Source organism: Carassius carassius, chromosome 7 (genome assembly GCF_963082965.1).
Source record: "Carassius carassius chromosome 7, fCarCar2.1, whole genome shotgun sequence".
Lineage (NCBI taxonomy): Eukaryota > Metazoa > Chordata > Actinopteri > Cypriniformes > Cyprinidae > Carassius > Carassius carassius.
In genome coordinates, this window is record NC_081761.1 from 25,330,949 (window position 1) to 25,343,437 (window position 12,489).

Sequence of the window (12,489 nt, forward strand, 5' to 3'; positions counted from 1 at the left end):
CATATTTTAGATTTGACACATTTAAAAGGTGTGATGTATTATTTATATTATATTAATTATCCGTTATATAATTCAAAGGAAATTGTGGTTTACTTTGCATCGGAGCATTAAAAGTGGTAGCCTATTTTAGGGGGGTAGGCTACATGGATTAATATGCAAAATGTCAATATTTTAATATATTATGCCTATATTTTCATTTATATTTTAAATATAAATATATTTTTTCCTTTAATAAAACAACATGCATTTTTGTTTTCGTTACCTGTCCCTTATTTTGACATAACGTATTGGGAAAAAGACATTTGTCTGTAAACTGATTAAGAAATTGTTGCATGTTTAAATGTGAAGCACTGTATAATTTCGTTCCCATTATTTAGCCCTAATTTGCCTAAAACAAGAAACGAATAAAATTAAACCGGCACGATTAAATCTTTGAAACTCTAAAGAATTAATAAAACGTCCTCACGATTAAACTCAAGTTCTCTCATTAAAATCAACAACATTCACACGATGTAAAAAAAAAAGCTTTAGTAATTGACAACTTAAGTGATTTTAAAGGGAACCTTCTTTACTTGCTTTTAAAGTAGGGTGACATCATATGGCCTAAAACAAATCACAGTTTTTTTTTTTATTTTAGAAAAAAAAAATCTGATTTATGATTTAAACCGATTTTTAAATCAATATTCAAATGACGAAGAAATTTTACAAAACAAGTTTTAATATAGTTCTTTATCATTCATTTAGCAGTCAAATTTATAACTGCAACAAGATGATTTAAAAAAAAAAAACAGTACTGTTATACCTAAATGCTGGAAAGACCTTTATTTTTTATTTTTTTTTAATACTAGCCCATCATGCATCTAACCATCACTCAGCTTTAAGAGCTGTTCAGATTAAAGCTGCCAGCTCCACTGTGAGTCAGTGTCATGGATGGAGGACCTGTTAATATTTTTTCTAGTTTATAGTTCCATCTCGTTATGCCGCTGGTTTAGTTTTTTTTTTTTTTTTCTTATAGAACTTATTTGTAAATAGAGCAGTCACTGTCTGTGTCTACACCGGACGCGAGAGTTGTCATCTGTGCCCTACAGCGAAAAGTGTGTCTAAACTTGATGACATCACACTATAGTGTCAAATCATCTGAATGTAGTGTCAGAACATTTCATCATAAACAGAACGGGCATCAGTTCACTGATGGGGATCGAGTCCAGTGTATCCATCACTGTGTTCTGTTGTCTTTTGTTGGATCGTTCCACTTGTGTCCGGTGTAGACCTGGCGTACGTTTTTTATTGTTTTATTTTACAGACCTGCTTGTTTTAATGTTTTTATTAAATATCTGTATTGACTGCATGGTCATATGATCGAATTATTTACTGCCATGCGACCTACAAAAGTAAAGCTTCACTAGTCGATGAACGAGCATTGCTGCAGGTTGATTTTTGGCAGATGTGCGGTGCTTGTGCAGCCGCTGTCGTCTTCATTTCGTCCGGGTGAAACGTCTCTCTCACTCGCAGCAGAGTCTGTGAGAAGCAACAACTTCCCCTCCGCGCTCACTGATACCAGAAACACGCTTCACCTTCACTCCGTGAATAAAGTATTTCAGTATGTTTGAAATGTTATGTTCATAACAAAGCATATAAAATAATAATAATAAAAAAATAACAGGAGAGTTTCAAAGTGGCTTAAGCTATTTTCTGTAAACTTTTTTCCCTATATCACATGCCAAACTAATAACATTGTAAGCATTACATCTTTAATTGCTGCTTTCTGCTGTGAAAATTTTGTTTGTGATGAAAATAACAGTATATTTTTGTCAGTTATTTTATCTAAACAGATCGATTAACTTCTTCAAGATTTCAAAATCTTTTCAAAATCAGATAGCATGCTGATAATGTAGTAGCACTGTAAGATTACATTTGTTTGAACGCATTATTGCAAAAGCGATTGAGTGTGAATCTGTTTATATCATGCTTTAACCCGAAAATAATCAGTAAAAGAAACAGACAAACTCTTAACATCCCGCTCGACTCTTGCAGTCAACCTTCTGATCAAGCTAAATATGTTGGCTGTTGGCATGAATTTTACTCGTGATAAGAAGCTCATATTCAAGTGTTTGTGCAAAAATTATTAATGTGCATTAATGACAGGGAGGCGCCGTCTCATCACCTTAATTTTTTCATGATAATGAATGTGTATTTTTTTAATTAACATAATATCGTGGTGTCTAACATAAGTACATTAAAAATATATCTACAGAAAGCTTGAAATGTTTTTTAAACGAAAACGAATTGTGAAATCTGCGAATGTTGCATTTCTCTCGTCGGAGAGAGCCAGCACTGTGAATATAACCAAAACAACAGTCCTAGGTATAAACCAGTTCAGCAAGTGAAAGCCTCATAAGACACTGTCCATATGAAAGAGCAATTCACACCTTTATCTCGACCCCCACAAGCCATGAATAACTAGCCAAAACCCAACCCCCTCCAGCTGAACAGAATTCGGTCTGTGTTTTGGCTCTGAGGAACAGTGTGTTACTGGGCTGAAACATGCCTGCACTCAGCAGCACTACTCTTTGTATTCATAATTTTATTATTTTCACAAGACCATAATGATAATAACAAATCATCAATTAATAATTAATCATTATTTTAAGAAAATCATTGTTAGCTATTTGTGATCGTGGATGTTTGCGGCAGGCTTTAAGACCAAGCGGAATCCTCTGTTCCCGCCTCACAGCGAGTCCCACGCGCTCAGTGATGCAGCTTCACTGTCTGCGGTTTGACTTTACTGAATCAGATTGAGGCCAATACAACTTATTGATCATTCATGAGCCCAACATTTAGCAAGGCAGGAAAATTCTAATGGAAGGAAGACGTATATCATTGAGCTAATGCTGTTAAAGAGAGAGAGAGAGAGAGACAGAGAGAGAGAGAGAGAGAGAGAAACTAGTCTAGGGCTATTCTTAAACTTGGAGCTCATTATATTGAAGTACAAATCCAAACACCAGAAACGTTATGCATTTTATGAATAATGAAATGTTATGAAAATTATGCATTTTATTTATTCACATGCTGTATGGTTGAAATAATATTTTAGTTCACAACTTTAAGTTCCGTTGTTTAAAAAAATGCTTTATTGGCTAATGTTTCATAAACCTTCAGTTGTTATGCTCTAAAATCCATGCCATTATTAATTTCACAGTATGTTTACCACCTAAATGACTAATCTTTAAAGTCACAATTCTATAATGGTCAAAATTACTCAGGCCAATGGTATTTTTAATTGACATTATTTTATTATTATTATTATTTTTTTTTTTTTTTGAATAATTGTAGCTTACATAAATAGGTAAAGCAAAACAAATATTCGGATTGTTCCTTATTTTTTCCCTTGTTTTCTTAAAGAATAAACACATATTTTTTACAAGAATAAACATGATAACATATTATTAATTAATAAAAATAATTTAAGCAATTCAAACCTTTTTTTAAACTTGAATTTAAATACTATTAAACTAACTTTTAAATCTCAAGGAGTTTATAAGTAAAAAAAAAGTTCTAAATGAACTTGTGTTAACAATATAATTAGAACTAACAATAAAATTAGATTTTTTTAAATGAACAATTCCTGTATAAAATGGGACAGCAACCTTTATATCAGTGGTTCTCAACCTTTTTTTCCAGCGGGCCATACTATGGTCTAAGTGCAAGTCTACGCATATAATTTACATATTACGTCAGCAATACAAACCAACCTGATTTATAATAGTATAGCCTAACTATTATGATATATAATCTATTACATTCATTGAAATAAACAATTCTACTCCCCATAAATAAAACACCTGATGCTGTCGGGAGCTGACCAATTTTGTGAGATTCAGCTTGAAAGGAGTAACACAAAGAAGTTGCGATTGTAACGCCTGTGTTATACTTTCCGCATGAGCAATCCGGACGCAGAAACGGCCAGCGCGGACGCAGACTTCTTCAATTTATACTTCTGAATGCGCAGGCTTATGGTCCGCTCTGAAGTTGCCCAGAATTATTGCACATCTGTCTTTATATTCTTTTATTGACGGATTGCACAGGTTCGAGTAGCAATGAGCTTCTTCACTCTGCCTGCACATGTGCAATTTTGCTTTTGAAGCCTACTGACCACGCGCACCTGTCTGCGCGGTCGTCTGCTCATGAGCCTCGGCACACACTCTCCAATGACGATTTTTACGTCACGCCTACCTAACGGTCCATAGCGGACTCGCGGACGCAGAAAGTTTGACAGAGGCTTTAAGATGCAGGCTTGCATGACCTGACGCGCAACATTTCAGAAAATGTGCGTTAACAAATGTAGCCTATTTTGATCCAAATATGGAAAGCACTTTTGAATTTAATAATATGAGGTTCTCTCCAGAGATATTTTGCCACATTTCTTCAATTAAGGATTGTTACATAGTGTATGGTGTTTCTATTTATCTGAACTTCTTCAAGTGAGTTGTGGGGCAAAAAAAAAAATACTGATACTTCTCCTTCAATACTGATACTGCGACTATTCACAGTTTGTACATGTTCATTCACTGGCATTTTTTGAATTTCTTTTTTTTCTCCCTTCAAAAACAAATTTGTCCATTCTGATGCGCAATTTTACCTTAAAGGCAATTTACCTAATGGCTGTTGACAGTGTTGGGCAAGCTACTTGGAAAATGTAGTGAGCTAAGCTACCAGTTACTCTACAGTAAATGAAGCTTCACTACACTGAAGCTACCCCCTGGGAAATGTAGCAAGCTTAGCTACATCAACAGTAGCTTGCTACATCTAAGCTACTTTTAAAATTCAATTTTTATGTTGAACACGTTTATGTTTTATTACAAGTCAATGCTATCTCAGTGCTCAAAACTGTCAGTCAAACAGATAGGCAGGTGTAATTGTTTAGTTCAATTGTGTATTGTGTTCCTTATCAATTTGGCAACAAAAACAATCAAAATATATGTAATTCACATAATAATGTACACACAAGTATGTGTACGCACCTGTTTGCATGGGCATGCTTAATATAGGCCTTTGCAGAACAAAATGCAATGTGAATGTCTTTGGAAAACCAGCTAAATTGATTTATTTTCTGATTTACTGTTTTCTACATTAAATCATCCTAAAGAACATTATGTGAAATATAATCTTGATTATATTTAAATTATAATTAAATAATATAATCATATCAGTTATTTAAATCAAACTTTAATGGGGTTTTTAAATTCACAAATTCTTAATTTAGCATGAGGGCATGTGCTATTTTCCCCTTTGTTTACAATATACTATCTGAAATGTAATTTTCTTAACAAGGGAAACGCTTTTTTTCTACCAACAGATAGTAAGTGCTTAGTTTGTGATTGAAGACTGAATTGCGATGGTTGTATATTTGGGAATCAGTGTCATGTACTTGTCGAGGTACGGCCACGGTCGACTCGCTCCTCGGGATTAACTGTTCTCCGACCTCACCCACTGCCATCATTTCATCAAGTAATTTTTTGCCTGACTGGCCAAGGAGTGGTACCGTCCGGAGCAAAAGGTGGCAGTAATGCATCATAAAGCTAGTTGGTTGCTATCCACCGTAAACAAGAACAAGATGAAGTGGCGGCGTCGCGTCACTTACTGATCCAGGATCAGTGATCTTAGCAGTTGTATTTCCCGATTTTAGTTTGAGCTTCAGAAATGCTTACGAAAATGTAGCTTGTGTGGAAGCTACCGTGCTACTTGGTAAAAAAAAAAAAAGAGCTTCGCTACAGAAAAGCTATTTGATTCAGAAAGCAGCGACGCTACTGCCCAGCACTGGCTGTTGATGACTATTTGAATTGAATTCTGCCAAAGTGCGCGCTTGTATGTGTTCGTTAAATGCTTATGTCAGTAGGTCTGCTCATGTCTGAAAATAATATATGAAGAAAAGAAAAAAAACACATAAAAACATTAGGATATAGCTTATATTTCATTAGTAGCATTTTTGTTTAATTGATGTAAACAATAAAATTTTACAAACTGATAAAGTTTTTTTTTTTTTTTTTTAATTCAGCATGTGGTGCGTGCCGCATTTGAATTCGTGACGGGCCGCGGGTTGAGAACCACTGCTTTATATCAAACATTTTTAAATCGTCCACAGCTGAGCATCGCGGGAGGCTGATCTGCGCCAGATCGAGTGAAGTGAATGTAAAGAACAAAGTCATTTTCAGGTGCAATGAAAAAAAAAAAAAAACATGGATAACCTAGATTAGACCCAGGCTCTGTTCTGAAGTAAAATAATTATAATTACTGTTAACCAAGAGTAACACATTTTAACGGATTAATCGCCTATTTTCATTTGCTGAATGTTTTCTTTATTTTTTAAACACGCTAAAAAATAAAGTTTGTCAGAGGAAAAAAATATATGAGTTGTGTATAGGTTTCATTTTAACGGATCAATCACCGGAGTTTGTGAGAGGAAAAAAATAAGCTATAAGAAAATATTTTACAACAAATCCTTTAAATTTAACAAATTTATCAGAACAAAACAATAATTAAAAATATATAATTCTAATGGATAAATATAATTGGAGTATATAATAATATAGGCTTAGTAATAAAACAAAATATATTAATAATTTAAAGCTAAGCATAAGGTAAGGTTGGGCTTTCTCAATCGGGAGAAATCAAAGGTTTCCATATTTGTGATGTAGGCTGTGTGCGTTTCAGTATCGAGAAAAAAAAAATCATAATTAACAATATGTCAAAGTGCTCACGCCGAATGTCTGGTGAACGACTGCTGTTTCCAGTGAATATGTGCGCGAGGCACCAGCACGATCAAACAGCTGAAACAAATAACATAAGTCACACATAAGGCATAATTCAAAAATGCTGGTAGTTTGAAAAATCAAGAATAATAACAGAGTTAATATACTAATTATTACTAAATGCTGGACCGTTCCCATTTCGCTCTGCATATGGAACCTGAAGATTTTTTTAAACCAAGAATGAACCGAAATGAAATTGAAATTAAAACATTTAGCTTACATATATATATATATATATATATATATATATATATATATATATATATATATATATATAGGCCTTATATTTATTTACTGTTTAATAAAAATAGCATGCATATGATCCTTTGTGTTAAGGTCTTCTTTTAATTTTTGTTTAGTAGACTGTAGCCTAAGACTATCCTACATTTTAAAAATTAACAAATTGTAAAAAAAAATATGTTTTTTTTTTAAATGTTACAATGTTATATCATAATGTTATTGTTGTTTTACTTCCTTCTTTTATCTCATTTTACAATTACATTCATTTCGCAATCCGTCCCTTTGCGCCACCTGGCGGTAGTTTCGCGAATGATTTTAACACGCGATTGAATTACAGTTACCACCGCGGCGGTAAGGCCCAGATAGGCTGGCCACCTACTGTATATATACACACACACACTCAGCTAAAGGATTATTAGGAACACCATACTTATACTGTGTTTGACCCCCTTTCGCCTTCAGAACTGCCTTAATTCTACGTGGCATTGATTCAACAAGGTGCTGAAAGCATTCTTTAGAAATGTTGGCCCATATTGATAGGATAGCATCTTGCAGTTGATGGAGATTTGTGGGATGCTCATCCAGGGCACGAAGCTCCCGTTCCACCACATCCCAAAGATGCTCTATTGGGTTGAGATCTGGTGACTGTGGGGGCCATTGTAGTACAGTGAACTCATTGTCATGTTCAAGAAACCAATTTGAAATGATTCGAGCTTTGTGACATGGTGCATTATCCTGCTGGAAGTAGCCATCAGAGGATGGGTACATGGTGGTCATAAAGGGATGGACATGGTCAGAAACAATGCTCAGGTAGGCTGTGGCATTTAAACGATGCCCAATTTGCACTAAGGGGCCTAAAGTGTGCCAAGAAAACATCCCCCACACATGGATCCATGATCTCATTCTGTTTACGCCAAATTCTGACTCTATCATCTGAATGTCTCAACAGAAATCGAGACTCATCAGACCAGGCAACATTTTTCCAGTCTTCAACTCGTGGAAATTGTAGCCTCTTTTTCATATTTGTAGTGGAGATGAGTGGTACCCGCTGGGGTCTTCCGCTGTTGTAGCCCATCCGCCCTCAAGGATGTGCGTGTTGTGGATTCACAAATGCTTTGCTGCATACCTCGGTTGTAATGAGTGGTTATTTCAGTCAAAATTGCTCTTCTATCAGCTTGAATCAGTCGGCCCATTCTCCTCTGATCTCTAGCATCAACAAGGCATTTTCGCCCACAGGACTGCCGCATACTGGATGTTTTTCCCTTTTCACACCATTCTTTGTAAACCCTAGAAATGGTTGTGCGTGAAAATCCCAGTTACTGAGCAGATTGTGAAATACTCAGACCACCCCGTCTGGCACCAACAACCATGCAATTTTCAAAATTGCTTAAATCTTTCTTTCCTATTCTGACATTCAGTTTGGAGTTCTGGAGATTGTCTTGACCAGGACCACACTGCCATGTAATTGGTTGATTAGATAATTTCATTAATATATATATATATATATATATATATATTCTTTTAATTGTAATAATATTTCATAATATTACAGTTTTTACTGTATTTTTGATCAAATAAATACAGCCTCGATGAAAAGTTATTATTATTATTTTTTTTTTGAACGGGACAGACTGGATTACAGGAAATTAATTCTTAAGAATATTTTCTAGAACAAATGACAGTGAAAATGCATTATCATCAGTATCAAAGCATAGAGCCAAAAAAGAGAGAGGCATCATTAGTGTGGTTCACAGTCCATCCATTTAGCAGGATTTAAAGGAGAAGGTCTGGTTTCACACTTCCCTCTGAATGCGCTCCTTGATGGATTGATCAATAATTGTTCTCAGAAGGATCTGCACCATTACGTTCCCTTGAATGTCTCCACTGCCATGGATTTTCCTTTGGCAAGAACACATCTTTCTATGACTCATGCACCAAAGAGTCAGTGTCTGAAGGAGGACCGATTCGTTACAGGGTTGTCGATAACTAAAATATAATTAATATTTCCTGAACAGACTTAAGGTCCATTTAAGCTGGCTTGCCAAGCTTCCAGGCTTTGATAATGTGTATGAATGTGAAGTCTTTAAAACATGTTTTTAGTGTCGTTACAAGGTTAGAGAACATTACCTATGTCTTCTTTGTAAAAAAGTTTGTCTGTTGTTCACCTGCTGTTAGCTTTTGAGAACTGCAGACAGAGTTCCGGTGAAGAGCCTGGTGTGGGGCTTTTATTTTTATTTATATCCCCTATAGTTATAAGCCTGTGGCGCTCAGTGTGGAACCTGCCAACAGACAGAATGTGAATAACCGTCTCAGTGCGAGCCAGCATGCCCGTGTATTCACTTTTTAATGCTGGTAACAGAGAGATACACAGATGCTGCTGCAGCTTCAGTTTGTGCAAACAACAAGCACAAAAAAAAAACTGGACAGATTCCATGCTTTCCCAAGTGAAAAATGGCCGAGAGTTTTAAAAACACACATATAGGGCCAGATTTACTAAACAGGACAAATTAGCATGACAGCACAATTCCAAAACTGTGCGCTGGGCATGGAAATTTCTGCAGTTGATTTACTGACAACAAACAAGTGAAAGAACACAGGCGCAACATCTCATTTACATATAAACCAGCACAATATACCAAGCTCAGCTCAAATTAGCGTAGTCACAAAAAAGCAGAGCCGATGCTCATCAGGTGCGGGTGAACTACTTACAGCACATGCACAAATTAGTTTAAAATATGCACGCAAATACTAGTAATTTCATCAGAATAAACGTTAGTAAATCGCATTGTGTAATTCATATGAATAATCTCTGATAAGTTTTGCATCTGAAAGGGAAACTCTTACAAATGCATATTCAAGAAGGTCAGGCACAAAAATAACAGTGTCCACGACTTTTTAATGCTAATACTTCTCAACGTGTCTTTAGTAAATCCTGACAGTACCATTTTAATACCAGAAGACGGTTTGCACTGGTGTTATAGAAACTGGCCCATAGTCTTTTGAATAAAGCAAAACAAAGCATATCATATCATATATCATATAATATCAGACTGATTTCTCATTCATATGACACTAAATACTGGAGTAATGGCTGCTAAAATGGCTCAGCTTTGCATCACACAGGAATAAATTACATTTTAAAATGCATTTAAACAGAAAACAGTTATTTTAACTTGTACACAATATTATTGTTTTTACTGTATTTTGATAAAATAAATGGCTTTGGTGAGCATAATTGTCTTCTTTTAAAAACATTAAAATTCACCAACCCATAAAGACAAACACAAAGTCACATCTTACAAAAATTCTTATTTTTGTTCTTACCCCAAATGTAAAAGTTATTTTAATCAGATAGAATATGATTTTTTTAATTGAGGTGAAAGCAAAAAAAAATAATTATAACAATAAAAATAAATACTATTTGAGGGCCAAAAGGACAGGAATCGTAAACAACATCATAACAGTACATAATATATATATATATATATATATATATATATATCATAACAGTACATAATATATATATATATATATATATATATATATATATATATATATATATATATATATATATATATATATATATATATATATATTTATCACTGGAGAAGTTCTCTTTCTACAAAGTACCATTGCTCAAATCCTGAACTGTAGCATTTTCATGCAAATAAGTAATCTTTAAAAACGATTTGGAGCATTTGCCATATGTGACAGTTGCATGTTTCAGTAATACATGTGACACTGTCTGCCTATTACTATGCAAATGGGGTGCATTTTTCTTCCTGAGCTGTGTTTCATTAGTAGACTGATCTGACATATCAGACCGGGCTGTTTTAGATGCTGGCTCCTCTCCAGAATGCATTCGTTCACCATGGTGGTGAATCTACACTGTATTTTTGTTTTCTTTCTTTTTTTTCCACCTCCATGGAAGTGAAATGTTAATAAACCATGCAGCACCCTGAGAATGATTATTATATGGAGGTGTATGAATTAGGGCCGGCTTGTCAAGTTTGTCAGGGTGCTGAATTAGAGAGATCGGTGTGAGCCATAAAGTGCCACTTCATCTGTCAGTGCCGGCTTTGTCGGAGCTCAATTAGCATGCAGATTTCTGAATGCTTTATGAGCACGTTGGGACTGAAGGACCTCTCAAAACATTGATTTATGATCTGAGCTCCCGCGCTGTTGCCTACGGCGTTGGAGCGGCCCATGCGGGTCCTTTTGTTTTCAAATAATATTTTTACAGTTTGGCAAGATCTAGTGCAATAAGTGACAAGATTTGTATTTCACACATCATTGTTCTGAAGAGGCTTATGCAATGTCAGGAGTGTGTGTTAAGTGTCTTACAATATGTGGATTATATGTTAATGCACAGATCAAGCATTTTATGCAAAGCATAAGTAGATACAGTAGTGTTTGCCTGCCTCAATCTCACTCTCTACATCATTCTTTCTTCTCTGTAGCTGTAAGCAGAAGCTGTATCTTGAAAACCTCCCAAACACAAGTATTATCATCCCGTTCCATAACGAAGGCTGGTCCTCTCTGCTCAGAACCATCCACAGCATCACCAACCGCACACCCGACCACCTGATTGCAGAGATCATACTGGTAGATGACTACAGTGACAGAGGTAAGTGGCAGAGCTGTTTTGTTTCCCTCTCAGAACATCTGCTTGACATCAGGGCAGTTTGACAACACCGGGTGGGTGTTACAAAAAGGGGTTTTTGGTCATTTAGAGACGTAGACTGGGCTTTGTCATTTATTGGAGACAGAATGACCACTGAGTGACAATTACAATGACACCCTTAAAGGAACACTCCACTATTTTTGAAAATAGCCTAATTTTCCATCTCCCCTAGAGTTGAAAATAGCCTAATTTTCCATCTCCCCTAGAGTTAAACAGTTGAGCTTTAACGTTTTTGAATTCATACAGACGATCTCCGCATCTGGCGGTAGCACTTTTAGCTTAGCTTAGCATCGATCATTGAATCTGATTAGACCATTAGCATCTCGCTCAAAAATGAACAAATCATTTCGGTATTCTTGACTCTACTGTAGTTACATCGTGTACTAAGACTGACAGAAAAAGGAAAAGTTGTGATTTTCTACGCTGATATTGCTAGGAACTATACACTCATTCCAGCGTTATAATCAAGGAACTTTGCTGCAGTACAATGGGTGCAGCAGGCACAATGATATTACGCAGCACCTGAAAATAGTCCCCAGCAACTCTGCTATTGCTGCAACTGCACAAACTAGCTGAGAACTATTTTCAGGTGCTGCGTAATATCTCTGTGCCTGTTACACCCATGGTACAGCAACAAAGTTCCTTGATTATTACGCCAAAATGAGAGAAGAGTTATATACTTATACGTTTAGTCAAATTTAAGAGATTATGGCAGAAATATATTATTTTTTCAGTATAGAATGTAATAATCATAAT

General features: G+C 35.5%; 1 protein-coding gene across 1 annotated transcript in view; it reads left to right on the plus strand.

Annotated features, from left to right (window-relative positions):
• galntl6 (polypeptide N-acetylgalactosaminyltransferase like 6) overlaps positions 1-12,489 on the plus strand; it is a 246,733-nt gene that overhangs the window by 79,387 nt on the left and 154,857 nt on the right. The window contains exon 5 of the mRNA XM_059554297.1: positions 11,510-11,676. Within this exon, the coding sequence (XP_059410280.1) occupies positions 11,510-11,676 (167 nt within the window). The remainder of the gene's footprint in view (positions 1-11,509; positions 11,677-12,489) is intronic.